This window comes from Sphaerodactylus townsendi, linkage group LG17, assembly GCF_021028975.2.
Source record: "Sphaerodactylus townsendi isolate TG3544 linkage group LG17, MPM_Stown_v2.3, whole genome shotgun sequence".
Taxonomy (NCBI): Eukaryota; Metazoa; Chordata; class Lepidosauria; order Squamata; family Sphaerodactylidae; genus Sphaerodactylus; species Sphaerodactylus townsendi.
The window spans coordinates 18,988,582-19,007,110 of record NC_059441.1 but is presented as its reverse complement, the minus strand read 5'-3'; the positions used below and the strand labels follow the sequence as shown (position 1 = coordinate 19,007,110).

Below are 18,529 nucleotides of genomic sequence, written 5' to 3'. Positions count from 1 at the left end.
AGGGAGAATGAGCATAGCCTAGCTTTCACCCTGAAGTGCTTGCTTTCGGTCTGCAAGAAGGTTGTTTTTTTTTAAGGAGTATATTCAATTAGGTGACCTCCCTTTCCCAGCTTGAAGTGGTAAAAGTCCAACTAGAGTTTTTATCTTATGGAACTACATGGTGCATAGTTTGGTTTTCAGATTGTAATTAAATATATAATTTTAAGCAGCTCAAAAAACTGAACTGAGGCAACAATTTTGGGGCCTCCTTCCCTTCCAAGAAACACACTGCTCTCCTGCCACTCCCTTTTGTGTTACTCTAGGTTACTTTCCTTCTTATAACAGTAGAAGCTGACAATGTTTCTTTCAATATCACTCTCCACCAAGCAATTTGCAGACTGGACACGCTGCCATGCAAAGTATCCACAATTAATTAAATTCAGAGAGATATGCGGCTCAAAAATATTTTATTAAATGCACCGCCAAGGACATTCCTGCAAGTCTATGGAGCTTTATTTAAAATGGTGTTTGGAAGCTCTGGATTTTGGCATATGAACTGGCAAGAAAGTCCAAAGGGGGGGGGGGGTTCCTGCTATGTCCTGCAGCTAATATTTTGATTTCAGAATTATTTTCAATGCAACATGAAGCCATGTAGCCAAGAAGGCCATTCAGTTGCATTAGATGGTACTCCTAATGAGAGACACAAACATGTGCAAACACATGCTTCATGCTCATCACTGACCATTTAGATGCTTTATTTCCAACAGTGCCCACTCAGATGCCCCCAAATTGTTTAGTCTCCATCCGGGTTTATAATTGCTTGTTTTAATTCAAATTTTATATGCTAGATACAAATTGAATAAATAAACAAGCAAAAAAAGGGAACAAATAAATTTTCTATTCCACCTGCTCCAAAAGCTGGGTTCAGCAACATTGAACGACAATGCAGCACGATTTCAGCAAGCCAGCAACAGGCGATTTACAATCATAGTCAACAAAGCAGCATGGTGGGAGAGCCAGAGTGGTGTGGTGGTTAAGAGCAGGTGCACTCTAGTCTGGAGAACCGGGTTTGATTCCCCGCTCTGAGCCAGATTAGCTTGTGCACTCTAACACATGCCCACTGGGTGGCCTTGGAACAGAGGTGTAGCTCCAAGGGAATGGGGGGGTGATGCACTGGGCGCGTGCCCCTGTGGGGGAGTGGCAAGAGCGTTCCGGGGGCATTCCGGGGGCGTGGCAGAGGTTTTCGAGGGGAGGAGGGGGGTGGAGATGCACCGGTGTACCGGGTGCTTTCCTCCCTTGTTACGCCTCTGCCTTGGGCTAGTCCCAGCTCTTTGGAGCTCTCTCAGCCCAACCCACCTTATAGGATGTTTGTTGGGGAGGGGGAAGGGAAAGGAGATTGTAAGCCTCTTTGAATCTCCTTACAGGAGAGAAAGGGGGAATATAAATCCAAACTACTACTACCACTTCCTCTTCTTCTTTTTGCCCCTCGAGTGTCTGGCCTCTGTCACATTCCGTAAATGAAGTTGGCCTAGTATAAAACAGTGACTCTTTTGGCCCAGATTGGCAACAGCAGCTGATTTGAAACTATGGGGGCTTTGATACTTCTGTTTATGGGGAGGGGAGTATCCTACAAAGCAGTCTTTTAGCATCCCCATATTTGTCAAGTTGCCTCTACAATTATCACTATTAAAGCGCCCTGAACTCTTGGAACACGAAAGCACTGCATAGCTGGCCCAACTTGGCGTGAGCAGCAGCCTTATGCAGAAGCAATGTCCAGGGGCAAGGAGCACCTGATGAAATCTTTCCTCAGAAACAGAGGCTGGCATTGCCCAAGCTGGCAGCCTGCTTGTCTCTGGGCAAGGAGCCCCACCGATATCAGCGGGGCTCTGCTGCCAGAACTGAGCCCAGCAGGAGTGCGGCCAGAATCCATCTGCACAAAAGACCAGTCAGAGGCCTAATTGGTTATTATTTTACATATGCACTTCTCATCCTGAAAGGCGCTTTCAAAACAGCCACATAACCATACCGCAGACACCCATTTCAAGACTTCTGGCAACAAGAAGCAGTGTGTTCAGAAAGAGAGGAAGAATGGGGCAGGGGAGAAAAGGCTCTCTCTTGTGCACAGTGGATCGCTTTCAGAATAATAAACACTCAACAGTGGGATGCACGGATGTCTCCGGTTTCATCGCTCGACTGTACTGAAATTTAGCTGGGCTCTTGCTGTTGACTCATGCGTAATTCTGGCCTAATTAGAATATTTTTTCCCCTACAGTTAATTCCAGAAGTACCAACTCTTGCACTGCACCAGATTCGATAACATCAGATCTAAATATACCAACTTACATTTTTTCTTCCAATCTGGGCTGCCTGGTTATCTCTATTGTTAAACAACTTGGACCCTGGTCTTTGTGAAGAGATCGCCAGTTTCATTGCGGAGATAGTTGAGAGTTCCCAGTAGAACGTATTTGTTGTGCTCCCCATGGGGCCTTTTATCTATTATGTATTCATGCAATTGTTCCCGATTTATGTAACTCTTTCTGACTATGCCAATAAAGGCTTATGTATGTATGTATGTATGTATGTATTAATTCCAGAAGTAGAGAATGTGATATCTCAATTCCTTCCATTCACACAAATTCCCCCATGCCCTCCCCAATGCAATGTACACATGTATTGACAAACCCCCACAAAAAGCCACCTTGATGTGGTTGTACGTAAGATCCATCAAGAAAGATTGCTTCCCCCTCCCCCCCAACCGTGGTATTTCACAAGCGCAAACAAGTGCATCGCTGAACAACACAGAGGAGCAATTTTGACACACACAAAAACACAAAGGGAAACTTTTTTGCAGAGTCTTTTCAGTGTACATGTGAGAGCATGGCTAGAGAAGAGACCTGGAAGCCACAGCCAACACTGTGTGTGCCGTTCTCAGGACAATATCAGCAATTAAGAACAGGACTGAAATTTCCTAATTCACTTATTCATTCCAGAAACAAGAGCTCCTAAAATCAAGGCAGGAGAATCACTTTTCCAAAGTGGGCAATGATGTATATGCAGATTGTCATAGTCACAGTAAGAGGCTTATCTGGTGAACCAGATGTGTTTCTGCACTCCTACTTTCCTGCTGGGTGACTTTGGGCTAGTCACAGTTCTTTGGAACTCTCTCAGCCCCACCTACCTCCCAAGGTGTCTGTTGTGGGGAGAGGAAGAGAAAAGAGTTTGTAAGCCACCTTGAGTCTCCTTACAAGAAAGAAAGGTGGGGTATAAATCCAAACTACTCCTCCTCCTTCATTTATGTGGCAGAACTTGGAAAGTATCACTTACTGTCACAAGGGGTCATGTGGCAAGGCCTTACAAGCAAGGGTACTGGGAGACCACTACACATTGATCCATTTAATGCAACCTGTTGGCCTTTGGCAGTGAGCTGTCGGCAGGTGGCTTTCCTTTGCTGACGGCCGACACCACAGCTGACGGAACACTAAAAGAAAAAAAGAAGGATGCAGTCAAAGCAAGGTCAGCATCCTGCCTTATATATGCCCCCGTCCCCACCAGAAACTACAAGAGTTTGATATTTGCTCTGGAAGCCCTTTCTGTGGGTGCTTCTGTTTTCAAAATTATGGTTGGGGGCACTCCTCTTCTGGAATAGACAAGGTCATGAAACTTGCTGGGTGACCTTGGTCTAGTCACAGTTCTCTGCCTCACAAGATGTCTGTTGCAGAGAGAGGAAGGGAAAGGAGCTAGTAAGCTGCTTTGAGACTCATAGAATCATAGAATTGGAAGAGACTTCCAAGGGCCATCAAGTCCAACCCCCTGCCATGCAGGAACACACAGTCAAAGCACTCCCGACATATGTTCATCCAGCCTCTGTTTAAAAACCTCCAAAGAAGGAGACTCCACCACTCTCCCAGGCAGTGAATTCCACTGTCGAACAGCCCTGAAAGTCAGAAAGTTCTTTCTAATGTTCAGGTGGAATCTCTTTTCCTGCACCTGGAATCCATTACTATGTGTCCTAGTCTCTGAGGCAGCAGAAAACAAGCTTGCTCCCTCTTCGACACGGCATCCCTTCAAATATTTAAACATAGCTATCTCACCCCCCCACCCCCCGCAACCTTTGCTTCTCCACACTAAACATCGCCAGCTCCCTAAGTCTCTCTTTGAAGAGCATGGATTCCAGACCTTTTTACCATTTTATAGTTCCTTATGGTTGAGAAAAGCGGGATATAAATCCAGACACCATTTCTTCGGCGGCCTTAAATGATGCACCCTTAGCTTCAAGCTACTCACCCGTGACCATTCTCCCACTACCAGTTGTGGAGGGCAGTCAGTTTTTGCACACGGTTTGTGAACAGGCAACCTGGGCTCACGGCATCTGTCACCGGGGAGTTCTAGAGAGCTTCCATCCATCAAAAGCTGCCTGCAACTCACTTTGCGGGACTGGGCGCCTCTGCCGCACGTGTGGGAACACTAAAGGAGAATCGGGAGGAGACCCACCGGAAGTGTGCTTAGCCAAGAATTATATGCAACGCTACTTGTGACCCACATTTTCAACGACACGTGAACAACTGAGGGAATCTTGGTACCATTTTCTCAACAACGATTTGGGCTGCAAATTAGTTTGCATGTGCTGAGTTTCCCTCTCACACAAATTCTTTATAGCAGTGGTGGCGAACCTATGGCACGGGTGCCAGAGGTGGCACTCAGAGCAGAGGTGGGATCCAGCAGGTTCTCACAGGTTCCCGAGAGTAGGTTACTAATTATTTGTGTGTGCCGATTGGTGATTTGTCACGTGATTTTTGCCTTGGTTACGCCCCTCCTCTCAGCATTAGCGCGCAGAACTTGAAACAGTCTAGCAGGAGGTGCACAGCATGCGTGGCAGCCTGCGCCTGCGTGCATTCGTTTCCCGCCCAAGGACTGGCGCAGCGGCTGCGTCCTTGCCACAGCCCCGCCCAGGAATGCCCCGCCCCGGGATGCCCCGGCACACCCCCATCGCGGTGCCTCGCCCAGCCCGGTGGCTTCATGCCCACAGTTTGAATCCCACCACCATGGGGAACCTGTTAACTAAAATTTTGGATCTCACACACCCACTGACTCAGGAGCCCTCTCTGTGGGCATTTGCACACAGAGTGCGCATCATGTCATGGGGAAACGCACTGTTAAAACCCCACTGATTTTTTATGGGGAAGAAACTAAAGAAGCACAATCCCTTTACCTGAGAGTAAGCTCAGTTGCTGGCGATGGGGCTTGCTTCTGAGTAAACTCTCCTAGGGTCATGATTCACATGTTTGAAGCCAATGACTGCCACCAAGCTTACTCCCAAGTAACGCATGTCTCAGAGCCAACCATTTTTTCTAAAGTAAAACCTCAGTATTCAGGTTAAATTGCCGTGTTGACACTTTGCGATAAATAAATGGGTTTTGGGTTGCAGTTTGGGCACTCGGTCTCAAAAAGGTTTGCCATCACAGCTCTAAAGTAACTCAGTTCCCATAAGAGAAGGCATTCATGGACCATACCACTTCAGAATACGGGTAGGAAGGCTGAATATTCCTCTGTAGAAAATGTTTCCTGAATGTAGAAAACGATTATTAGGAAATCTCTGGTCTTTAAAGGCCCACCTGCAAGTCCTGACTAGAAAGGAAGAATTGTTGCGGCCCTCAAAAGAGCAAGAAGTGTAGCTCCCAACTGCAACTCACATAAACTCAGTCGAACAGCTACACTACTCTTTCAGGTAAGCTTTCTGTGAGAGGCAATTTCTTCTTTAGGAAGGACTGTGCCATTTCCTGTGAGGTAATGCTAAAGCATCTGGGGCTCTTGAATGTAGAGAAAAAGACAACCAAAGAGTAATAGGGCAAAATGTATAAAATTGCACCTGGGATGGAGAAAGTTGACAAAGAATTTCCTTCCCTGTTCCAGGAACACTCAATGAATTGAAAGACTCCAGTTTCAGGACAGATGAATGGAAGTACTTCTATCCTTAATGAATAAACACATTTTGCAATATTTTGCCAGCGGATGTAGTGATGACCGCTAGGGATTAGGCAGATTCACACAGGGCAGATCCATAAATGGTTACTAGCAATAGCAACCTCCGTATTTATTTATTTATTTATTTATTTATTTATTTATTTATTTATTTATTTATTTATTTATTTATTTATTTATTTATTTATTTCATTCATTCATTCATTCATTCATTCATTCATTCATTCATTCATTCATTCTACCTTTATTGGCATATTAGAGGATTATCACAAGAGTATAAACGTGTAAAGGTCATTTAAAATAAAGGTTTCTAAAAAAGTCCAAATACTGAACTTAAAAGTTTAAAATGTTTTCTAAATATTTGCCTACTGCTAGAGTAATTTGTGAATTGCAGTATCTTAACAAAAAACAAATAGCCTGAAAATTGGATTCAGTGGTCCTTGTGGTTAGCAGAGGATGAATCAGGGATACACGTAGATTGCGGTGAAGGCTGCATTCCAAGGATATGTGGGATATAGTATCTTGGGATTTGTATCTGCAAGGACCTAGTCTTTGTTGTTTAGGTATTCGGAGATATGTTCTAGAAGTGACAGCTGACGGAAAGCTATTAAAACATGCAAGCATAAAAGCCCGATGTTGTTTGATAGATGACAGAATGGAAAAATATTTAACTCTGAATCTACAGTTTGGAACCTCCGTATTTATTTACTTCAACCTTTCCCCTCAGTGAGGGACCTAAAGTAGTGGCAGTAAACCCGATTTCCCCCCTCCCACATGAAGTCATGGATAAGATGGGGGATGCATTAAATTCATATACAGATTACAGTCCCATACAATATAATAAAGTATCTTTTGTCTAGACCAGTGATGGCGAACCTTTTCGAGACCGAGTGCCCAAACTGCAACCCAAAACCCACTTATTTATCGCAAAGTGCCAACACGGCAATTTAACCTGAATACTGAGGTTTTAGTGTAGAAAAAATGGTTGGCTCCAAGGTGCGCATTACTCGGGAGTAAGCTTGGTGGTAGTCGGTGACTTTGCTTTGAAGCAACTGTGCAACGCTTCGAACAGGTGAATCACGACCCTAGAAGGGTTTACTCAGAAGCAAACCCCATTGCCAGCAACCGAGCTTACTCCCAGGTAAATGATCATGCTTTTGTTCTTCCCATGAAAATCAGTGGGGTTTAACAGCGCTTAACAGGGTTACCTACACTGCTTCCCCAAAACTAGGTCTTAGGTTTAATGCTAATAATCTCCCTGAAAGAATTACACTATTATCATATGATGAACTCTGTGCATGCATGCCCACAGAGAGGGCTCTGAGTGCCACCTCTGGCACCCGTGCCATAGGTTCACCACCACTGGTCTAGAACCTCTTTTTGTTTAAAGGGGAGGATTGCCTTCCATTCAGGTTCATCATCCTTTCAAGTAAACACAGGTAAGATACCATAAGTCTTTAAAGCTCATACCTGTTGCCAGTCCTCAACGTGCCAAACAGGGGGGCAATCAACCTGGTTGCAAGCTTGCAAATCATGTGGCTTCCCATCTTTGCAGTTTTCAGGCCCCGCAGCAGCTCCTCTGGGTGGCTGGCACCGAACATTCCTCGTCTGTATGCCCACCCCACAAGTGGCCGAGCACCGTGTCCAGGGGCCCACCTGCCACCTGTGGAAAGAGCACACGGGAAGAGTCTCATATGCAGAACACCACGAGGGGAAACTGAACGTAGACTGTATTATTGAAGGTTTTCACGGCCGGAATCACTAGGGCACTGTGGGTTTTCCGGGTTGTATGGCTGTGTTCCGCTAGCATTTTCTCCTGTCATTTCACCTGCATCTGTGGCTGGCATCTTCAGAAGAGATGAAGATGTTAGCCACAGATGCAGGCGAAACGTCAGGAGAAAATGCTACTGGAACACAGCCATACAGCCTGGAAAATCCACAACACCCGAATGAACCGAGAATACTTTGGCAGGTGATTCCACCAGGAGCAAAACAGGTAGGTATTTTAACCTGACTTGAGTGGGCTACGTTAGCCTAATCTTATCAGATCTCACAAGCTAAGCAGGGTTGGCCCTGGTTTGTACTGGGATGGGGCACCACCAAGGAAGTCCAGGGTTGTGACACAGAGGCAGGCAATGGCAAACCATCTCTTGCCTTGGAAACTTTGAGCAGGCTGTGACTTGATGGTGCAAAAAATAATTTAACCACACAAATCATGAACTGCAGAATGTCCAAAAAAGGGAAACAGGCTTTCAGCATGTGCCTTCCCATGTGCCAGTTGAAGAAGAAGAAGAAGAAGAAGGAGAAGGAGAAGGAGAGGAAGAGGAAGAGGAAGAGGAGGAGGAGGAGGAGGAGGAGAGGAGGAGGAGGAGGAGTTTCGATTTATATCCCCCTTTCTCTCCTGCAGGAGACTCAAAGGGGCTTACAATCTCCTTGCCCTTCCCCCTTCATAACAAACACCCTGTGAGGTGGATGGGGCTGAGAGAGCTCTGAGAAGCTGTGACTAGCCCAAGGTCACCCAGCTGGCGTGTGTGGGAGTGTACAGGCTAATCTGAATTCTCCAGATAAGCCTCCACAGCTCAGGTGGCAGAGCTGGGAATCAAACCCGGTTCCTTCAGATTAGATACATGAGCTCTTAACCTCCTACGCCACTGCTGCTCCTGAAGATATCAGTCTGGGGTGTAGCTCCACGGCAGCCGAGCCTGGCCCCTCTGAGCCACCTCTGAGCTGACCCCCCTGTATCAAAGTCAGACTGCAGGCTTCGCCTTGAAGAGTATGCAGAGGCATACCAGACAAACCAAAGACCGTAGAGCGGAAGGCTGTCTTCGGCTCCAATGGAATTATTCAGCTGATGTCAGGACCATGACTTTTGGCTGAGAATTTTCAGTTTAATTACTTGTTTCATTGATTGTCTGCTTTTCTCACTGAGACTCAAGGCAGATAGCAAATTTATTTTTTAAAAAACATACAGTAAAGACTGCTACAAAGCATACAATGAACAGGGTCACGTGATTAAGGTGGAAGGTAACGATGCAAGTATCCTGTGCAAGTAGTGGATCATTACGGACCCACGGGGTGGCACCACATCATAGCACTTACTAGGCAGACTATGTTTATAGGACGGTTGACCGTTGTCTTCCCCAGTTGCCTACACTTTATCCCCGGCGCGCTGGGTACTCATTTTACCAACTCAGAAGGATGGAAGGCCGCATCAACCTTGAGTCGGCTACCTGAAACTGACTATCAGGTAAGAACTCGGAGCTTTGTCAGAAATATTGCAGCTTATGTCTCTGCACCAGCGGGGTTCTTACAGAATTAAAGAACAATGAAATAATTAAAGGGAGAAGAAGAAGAGTTGGATTTATATCCCCCCTTTCTCTCCTGCAAGGAGACTCAAAGGGGCTTATAAACTCCTTTCCCTTCCCCCCTCACAACAAACACCCTGCAAGGTAGGTGGGGCTGAGAGAGCTCAGAAGAACTGTGACTAGCCCAAGGTCACCCAGCAGGCGTCTGTTGGAGTACACAGGCTAATCTGAATTCCCCAGGTAAACCTCCACAGCTCAAGCAGAAGAGCAGGGAATCAAACCCAGTTCCTCCAGATTAGAGTGCACCTGCTCTTAACCACTACGCCACTGCTGCTCCCAATTGCACGAGTCATTAAATAATGTAAATAAGACAGTTTGATACATTAAATAAACAGCGCGGTATACAGACTGGAGCAAAAAAGAAAACCGCCTAACATTTTCCCAGGAGATTAGAATCATAGAATCTTAGCATTGGAAGAGACCCCAAGAGCCATCAAGTCCAACCCCCTGCAATGCAGGAAACTTGATGGTGCAAAGTTAAATTAAAACTACAACCATTACTGCTTTTGTTGGAAATGTGTTCTTGCACAGTGCTGTTTTACCACATCCCTGTTCCCTTTATAAAAATGTCCTCGGAACAGCTGGATGTAGAGTTGTGGCCTAAAAAGACAAGCTGGGCAAGGTTAAATAAATATATCTGACCAGATGTGGGATCCAGCAGGTTCTCACAAGTTCCCGAGAGTAGGTTACTAATTATTTGTGTGTGCTGAGAGGGGGTGACTAATTGGTGATTTTGCCACGTGATTTTTGCCTTAGCTACGCCCCTCCTCTCCAGCAGTATGGGCAGAACTTGAGAAAGCAGTCCTAGCAGGTGCACCAAGCGTGGTAGCCTGTGTCTCACTCGATGCGATTACGTTTACCTCCTGCCCAAGGACCGGCGCAGCGGCTGTGTCCTTGCCACAGCCCCACCCAGGAATGCCCCACCCCCGGAATGCCCGGTCATGCCCCCATCATGCCCCACCCAGCCCCATTGGCGCTACGCCACAGTTTGAATCCCACCACCATGGGAACCTGTTACTAAAATTTTTGGATCCCACTACTGTATCTGACCCTCGTTCTCTCAAGAAGGGTCGTACCTTGGGGGGCAGACTCTGGTATTGCAAATGCGAGTCATTGCAGGGGGCTTCTTGGATGGGTCACACAGGGAGTCATTTACCGCTTGCTTTGTTTGCTCGTGTATGCACATGGCAATGGCTTCTTGAGTTCCTAGGGTGCAAAACACAAACACATAGTTGTAAAAAGTACAGGTTTTCTTCAAATGTAGGTCTGCAAAGAAGTTATACATTAGGGTGTTGTGGGTTTCCTGGGTTGCATGACTGTGTTCCAGTAGCATTTTCTCCTGATGTTTTGCCTGCATCTGTGACTGGCATCTTCAGAGGTTCTGATCATCGGTAACAAAACAAGTGGAGTATATATACCCGTGGAATGCCCAGGATGGGAGAAAGAACCATTTGCATCAGTTAAAAGTGTAAGGTGAACCCCAAAATTGTGATTTTTTGAAAGAGCCTAGCCGAAACTCAGAAGAAAAAAACTTTGAAAAGCGACGGCAATTTCTTTTTGCAGAAGCATGCTAAGAACCTTCCTGACACGCCAAACTTCTTGCCTTGCAGAGACCAAAGCTTATCTATATCCTGTACTAAAGTGTGTGTAAACGGGGACTCTTCCAAAATGCTGCCAATGTTGTGTTCTTGTGATACTCAGAAAAGCCACCTGCTTCTTCTCCTGGCACCTCCCCAGGAACTTTGGCGACATGTAACTTCATTCTCAAACTATAGTTAAGAGCCAACAATACTGATCACCAACCACTGATATACCCTGAACGCATCCAAATTTCGACAAGATATAGACAGGAAGAAAGAGGAGGTGAAATCACTAATTAGCCAATCATTAAATTTCAATGCTGCTTGTTGACGATCAAAATTATAAAACCATGAATGTATTGCTAGCAACGAATTCGTCCTGGACCCAACTAGAATCTAGTTGTAAGAGCTCTGGTAATAAACTTTCACTGATTTTTCAAACCATTTTGCCTTTTTTTGGCAAACTGAACAATGTGATAACCCTTGGTGGGAAGCTTTGACACTCAAGGGGCAGAGTTGTCAAAAGTGTTAAGGGTGCAATGTGCAAGTATAATTTGCATGTGTTAAGTGAAATCCATCCATTTTAGCATATCTATGTAACACTGAAGTTGCATAATCAATTAGTGAGGTCATCTGCATAGCAGTTGCCTGGCATTTCAATCCATTTGATTGCTTCCTGCAGAGAGATGCAACTTATACATTCTCTAGACATGCACTTAAAAACATACAAGATGATGAAATGGATCCACAGTTGAAGGCATGAACATCTTGTCTACTCTGAGGCCCCTTCTACACATACAGAATAACGCACTTTCAATCCACTTTTTGAAGTCGGTTTTGCTAGTGGATTTTGCAATTTCGCACAGTAAAATCCAGCTGCAAAGTGCATTGAAAGTGGATTGAAAGTGTGTTATTCTGCATGTGTGGAAGGGGCCCAAGAGGCATCTAAACATCATTGGATGTTATGTTACCTTCTTTCTATAGCAGTCATTTGCTCCACTGGCTTGCCCACACAGAAAAATCAAGCTGCGACAGATAACTACAGTGCGATATTCATTATATACTCTCCTGTCCTTTATATTCAGAAATAAGGAAAAGGTTTTTGGAGCCAATACTACCTAGGACAGCTTTTTTGTCCGATGATGAGAAACTGATTTTCTTACTATCTGATATTGATTCCTATGTTTCTTACAAGATGGCTCTCTTTGCCCTGGCGGCTAGGAAATTATGAGCAAAGTACTTAAAGCGTTGTTTGAACTGATGTTCCAAAGTACTGAGGTTCAACTTAGACTAGCTGGAAGAAGCTGCAAAAACATCCTGGCGATAGAAAGTATTTGATGCAGGGCATTTTAATTTAGAGATTGCTAATACAAATAATTATATATTGTTTTAAATGTCAAGACTAAGTTATTGTTTTGAATTTAAATGTTTTAATAACTGCATGTATCTCATGTATTGTTATAGCCCACAATGGCTCAAAACAAACTGTAAATAGCTTGACTTGGACTGAGTCTGCGATATTCGAAGAACCATGTATGTAGGGATGCAGCCCTGAGCTGAGTTTTGAATCTCGTGTGGTAAAATTCAGACTGTTACTCTAGATCAGTGGTGGCGAACCTATGGCACGGGTGCCAGAGGTGGCACTCAGAGCCCTCTCTGTGGGCACGCGCAAACAGAGTCACTCCCCCCACACACACACATCTAGGCTGGTCTGGGCCGCTGGGCTCAATTATTAGCATTAAACCTAAGACCCAGTTTTGGGGAAGCAGAGGTAACACTTAACAGGTAACCCTGTTAAGTGCTGTTAAACCCCACTGATTTTCATTCGAAGAACAAAAGTGCAATCCTTTACCTGGGAGTAAGCTCAGTTGCTGGCAGTGGGGTTTGCTTCTGAGTAAACCCTCCTAGGGTCTTGATTCCCCCGTTGGAAGAGATGCACAGATGCTTCAAAGCAAAGCCACCGACTACCACCAAGCTTACTCCTGAGTAACGCACACCTCGGAGCCAACCATTTTTTCTAAACTAAAACCTCAGCATTCAGGTTAAATTGCCGTGTTGGGACTTTGCGATAAATAAGCAGGTTTTGGGTTGCCGTTTGGGCACTCGGTCTCGAAAAGGTTCGCCTTCACTGCTCTAGATTCACAGGTTTCTCCTCATTTTATTGAAAGTCCAATCAAGGTCACAGTTCATTCTCACTCGCCAAGTGCCTTGGCATTCTCATGCACTTAGCATGCAATATAAAACAGCACGTCATTTCCACTGTCAGTAATGAACGAAACACATTGGAAGTTCACTTTAGTATGGAGACTTTATTAGTAATAGTTGGGGGGGGGGGCTTCTAATGTGATACGCAAGACCAAAAACGGTCATAGTTCAGGAGATTTGTTTCCTGCCTTCTAACTTCATTTCCCCGCAGTGGCTTTGCAGAACCCACAAATCTGATTTTAAGACAGCTTAATATTGATGCATTTATTAGAAGATTTGCAAAAGTTTCAAGCATGTTTGCTCTTTTGCTGCATTCCCTTGTAAAAATCCGGTGTCTTTTTATTTGTTTAGAATATATTAAAACCACAAGTTTTTATTCTACTTCAGGTTTTTTTTTAAAAAAAACACACACAACCTTTACTACTGCTAAACAACTTCTGCCATAAATATCTCTTCTCCTAATTCATCACGAAAGGTTTTTCTTGACAGTTCTTGGTTGCTAAAAAGGCCCATTTTGATTTTAGCTGACTCTGTGGAAACACTCAGGGCTGGAAACGTCTCCCCCAAGGTTAGTGGTGTGGAGTTTTACGACTTTCAAGTAATTGGCTAAGGCATGGGTGAGAGTTTTTGTTCCTAGATATGAGTGACAAGTGATTTTCATAATGGGATCGCAACCATTTCCATCTGTCCCCAGTCATTCATCCACACGCACTGAGAGAGCATATATTGTATATGCACACACGCACTCATGCGTGCACGCATACAATTTCCATCTTGTGTCATAACTGGGCATTCCCTACGGCCCTGCGAGGAAACCAACCAACCCACAATTTGGAAAACAGTTTTTGGCAGACATTATCTTGTTCATCATTAACAGATCAACCACATTCGCTATCATGCCATCAATAATCGCAGCAATCGCCTTCAAAAAGCAACAGAATACATTTACTGATATTAGCAGAGCAAGCAAATACCAGATCCAGAGGGGCTACAGTCCCGGGGCATAGCCTGCTTCTGTGGATGAAGGTCACCCACTGGTTTCTGCAGCTGGTAGATTGAAGCCTACCAAGGCAAAGGTCTCTAATCAGGATTCTAATCTGGAGAACTGGGTTTGATTCCTCACTCCTCCACCTGGGTGGCAGAGGCTTATCTGGTGAACCAGATGTGTTTCCACACTCCTACTTTCCTGCTGGGTGACCTTAGGCTAGTCACAGTTCTTCAGAACTCTCTCTGCCCCAACTACCTCACAGGGTGTCTGTTGTGGGGAGAGTCTCCTTACAGGAGAGAAAGGTGGGGCATAATCCAAACCACTACCACTTCTACCTCTTCTACCTCTTCTACCTCTTCTACTTCTTCTTCTTCTTCTTCTTCTTCTTCTTCTTCTTCTTCTTCTTCTTCTTCTTCTTCTTCTTCTTCTTCTTCAGCTCTCCTAGTTAAAACTATTGTTCATTTTCAACTAACAAAGCATGTTCTGACATTTGGCCCAATTAAACATTTACATGAATTTACTATGATTTTTAAATTACTTTAGCTCTTGCATATTTTCTCAAAAGATCAAGGCACTAATCAAGGGTGTATATTTTCCTTTCCCCCCTCTTATTTCACATTCTAAATTGAAGAAACAAGGACATATTCCAAATTTCCCCTTTAAGGATGGGTACAGAGGGAGAGATAAGATGGGAAATGCTGGTTGGGTTTTTATAACTCCTGCTTGTTCAAGTTTTATAGCAAATGCATTTCGCCCTTCTTTTTTAAAAAGCCAATAAAACTATAAATAGGGAAGAAATAGTTTTATGTAGCTCAACTACACAAACTAAAACAAAAAAACAAAAAACCCAAGGCCAGGATCCAAAAAGTTCATCTAAGTGGGATTGATTGAAATTATTTCTTCTTGGAATAGCAGATTTCCCTTATATCATAAGCCCCTCTTTAAAAGTCTCAGTCATGTCGGAACAACCTTGCCACACAGCTCTGGGAGCCCCCCGAAGAAGTTGCGGTCCTAACAGTTGAGTGCTTTTCACATAAAGAAGTGTGACCAAGGGGGTGCAGTTTTTGAAGACGTTTTCTGTCAAAGCCACCAGAAAATAATTCTGCAACTTATCAGCAAAGCAGACGTGAAGTCTTAGAATGATGCTGACTAGACTTGAGGGCATGAAGCGATCTTGCATCGAGTCCCCTTCCACATGTGGCGAATAGTGCACTTTCAATCCACTTTCACAGTTGTTTGCAAGGGGATTTTGCTCTTCCGCACAGTAAAATTCAGCTGCAAAGTGCATCGAAAGTGGATTGAAAGTGCATTGTTCCGCATGTGTGGAAGGGGTTTGAGTCAGACTCTAATCTGGAGAACTGGATGCAATTCCTTGCTCCTTCACACGAAGCTTGTGAGCGACCTTATGCCAGTCACAGTTCTCTCAGAACTCTCTCAGTCCATGCAGAAGGCAGACAAGGGCAAACCACCTCCAAACATCACTTCTCTTGAAAACCCAACTGAGTCGCCATAAGTCAGCTAAGACTCGATGGCATTTTCCATCACCACCAAAATCCACTGGAAAGAGCTGTTTAAAATTGTTTTAATGGCATGACACTATTCTTGCTCAGCCAATAATATTTAGTTTTCTTTCCCAAAGAAGCTTGAAATAATATATTATAACATTTAAGGGCTGGAATTTTGATACATATACAAATATATATATATTCATGACTATCATGATAAGTGGAGATGAGTTAAATTTAAAGGAAATTTTAAAACAATTTTATCGTATATAGGCTTTAGTAGGAAATAATTAGTATGGAGATTAAGACGTGATGGGAATGAGATGATATTGTGCACATGGATATTATGACTGTATTTTTGAATTGCCCATCTAAAGAACTGAATCTTGAGGTTATTTTTATGTAACTGTGGTCGAATCCCCACGGAGAAATCAAATCTGAAAACACCCAGGTTTCAAAAGAAACAGTACCTTTTCAGCACGGATTCTCCCTCCCCACTTCACTGAAAATTCAGACGTTTGTCTCAGAATTAAATAATGTGGATCCAAGCAGTATTCCCCACCGACACGCGATCTGCTCAGTGGGCGAGTTCTCCCTCGTTGTGATTGGCTACATGTCGTGTTGGGGCATTACCTTGCAGAAGGGGGAAACCTTCCTTGTCCTGCCTGCCGCCACCTTTGAGCCTCCAAGGCCAGAGGCAGGAATGCCGGCTGCCCTCCCTCAGCGTTAATGAGCATGCCCGAGAGCCGAGCCTGCACGCTGGGCGCAAGCAAAACCCCCTTGGCTCAAGCGCTGGTGCTTTTCCACTGAGCAAGGCAAAGCATAGCAAAGCAGTGCAGACTTGGGACTTGGCTGGGAATGCAGTTTGTATGGATTTGAAAACGATTTAGGAGAAATGTGCCTACGGAGAGGCTTGGCAAACTGACTTGGAGGAACACTTGCAGAAGGAAGTGAAGAAAAATAAAGCCATGAAAGGAGGCATAAAACATTGGGTCTCCCTGGGCTGCTCTTCCTCCTTTGCCTGAGCAAGCAGCGCAGGATCGGAGCGCCGACTCCACTGGCTCCGCTCTGCGCACCTTTCCCTGTGTGGTGTGTGTGCTTGCAAGGCAGGCTTTCCCTACCCCCCACCCCCCCCGACTCCGGCAAGTGGGACCGTCATGGTGCGCTGTTGCACGTCACAGCTGCTCAATCCTAAACACGTCTCCCCCTCCTGACAACTCCTCGGCCTTCTGCCGTGTCTGGGAAGTTTTTCCAGTTTTGGTTCCCACTGCCAGGACTGGCTGCTGAGAGCAAAACTCGGAGGCTGGACAGGGAAAGGGGCGTGTGCGAGAGGATGACCCCTTCCCCTCAGCTCCCGCCTTTGCTTTTACAGCGTAAAGCCCTGTGTTGCAGCCCCGAGAACTGTCACTTCGCCACCACCATGCAGATTTGAATGATCAGGCACTCCTAGGGAATGGCAAAAAGAAAAAAGGCGCATCGAGCCAGCCCACCGCACACCTATTGGCTGGAAGACGTTTGCGTCATGCTCAACGGCGGGAATTCAGAAACCTGATTAGTCCCCCGATTCTCCCCACCAAACCGGTTCGGTGATGTGATTTTTGAGAAGTTCTACTTGCAACCAGGTACCGAAAAGACACGGAATAAGAGGGATAATGAGCGACAGAACCTGGAAGAAGGCTTGTTAGTTGCTCAGGTGGTGGGGAGTTCGTCCATATTCTGTAACATTTCGCGTGATTAATAGAATAATCGACCATGGGGAATCGACCTGTGTATTTTATTGTATGGACTTGTGTTACAGCTGAAGATACATCAGATTTGTATATAGGAATTTTATTGACGAAATGTTGTAGACATTTTTAAGAGCTGGTCTTTGACCGTAATAATAAAGTTCTGTTCTGAAATTATATTATATTATATTATATTATATTATATTATATTATATTATATTATATTATATTATATTATATTATATTATATTATATTATATTACCTGTACAGTGCTTTAGAACAGTTGAATTGATAACTGTGCACATTTTAAAAAAACTTATAATAACCAACGTATAGTTTTCAGACCCAGTCTTTGTCCAACAGGCAATGACGTCAGATTGATGCAGCAGTCACAGTTAGCTTATTAATTTCAAAAACACAATGAAAATTGACACAGAAAAGAGAAAGACACGGAACAACTACAATTTAATAATGGCCAATGGTATCGACACTTCCACTGCTGGAGCTCACAAGCCATCTGCAAAATTTATTAAGCGCTCTAACCCAAGTAATTTAAAATGAATGATGCCCTTACTCACGAGCTCAACATACCGAGAAATGTAATTTACATAAACTATATTCAGGGTCAAGCCATGGTTCTGTGGTGCAGTATTTCAGTGTCCCATTCTTTCAACACGATACTTCAAGTCTGTTAGTCGTGTTTCTGCCAGTGCTTCGAAAATGAGCAAAATCTATTGGACCAGACCCATAGTTTGGATCCAAACTCAGTTTCCGTTAGCGAACAGAAGTTTGCTGACTTTCCCTTCCTGTTGCAACTCACTGGTCTCCATAAAATGCTGCTCCTGGGAACAGCAGGCACTGAGGAATGACATGAGGGGAAAATGGCAGACAAAGGATTTCCAAAGAGGTTTCATGCTAGGCGCTGTACAGATCCACAACTTCAGCAAGACTCTGGGATCCTTAAGTTTCTTGGCCTGGCCTGGCCTGGCCTGGCCTGGCCTGGCCTGGCCTGGCCTGTTTGTTTGTTTGTTCATTTATTTATATTTTAGATTTCTATCCCACCTTAGAATCATAGAATCATAGAGTTGGAAGAGACTTCCAAGGGCCATCAGGTCCAACCCCCTGCCATGAAGGAACACACAGTCAAAGTACTCCTGACATATGTTCATCCAGCCTCTGTTAAAAAACCTCCAAAGAAGG

At 44.5% G+C, this 18,529-nt stretch overlaps 1 protein-coding gene across 1 annotated transcript in view; it reads right to left on the bottom strand.

Annotated features, from left to right (window-relative positions):
* Positions 1-18,529, bottom strand: part of ADAMTSL3 (ADAMTS like 3) — a 211,202-nt gene that overhangs the window by 38,652 nt on the left and 154,021 nt on the right. The window contains exons 18-21 of the mRNA XM_048481642.1: positions 10,400-10,529; positions 7,429-7,621; positions 4,264-4,443; positions 3,304-3,457 (exon numbers count right to left, since the gene is read on the bottom strand). Of these exons, the coding sequence (XP_048337599.1) occupies positions 3,304-3,457; positions 4,264-4,443; positions 7,429-7,621; positions 10,400-10,529 (657 nt within the window). The remainder of the gene's footprint in view (positions 1-3,303; positions 3,458-4,263; positions 4,444-7,428; positions 7,622-10,399; positions 10,530-18,529) is intronic.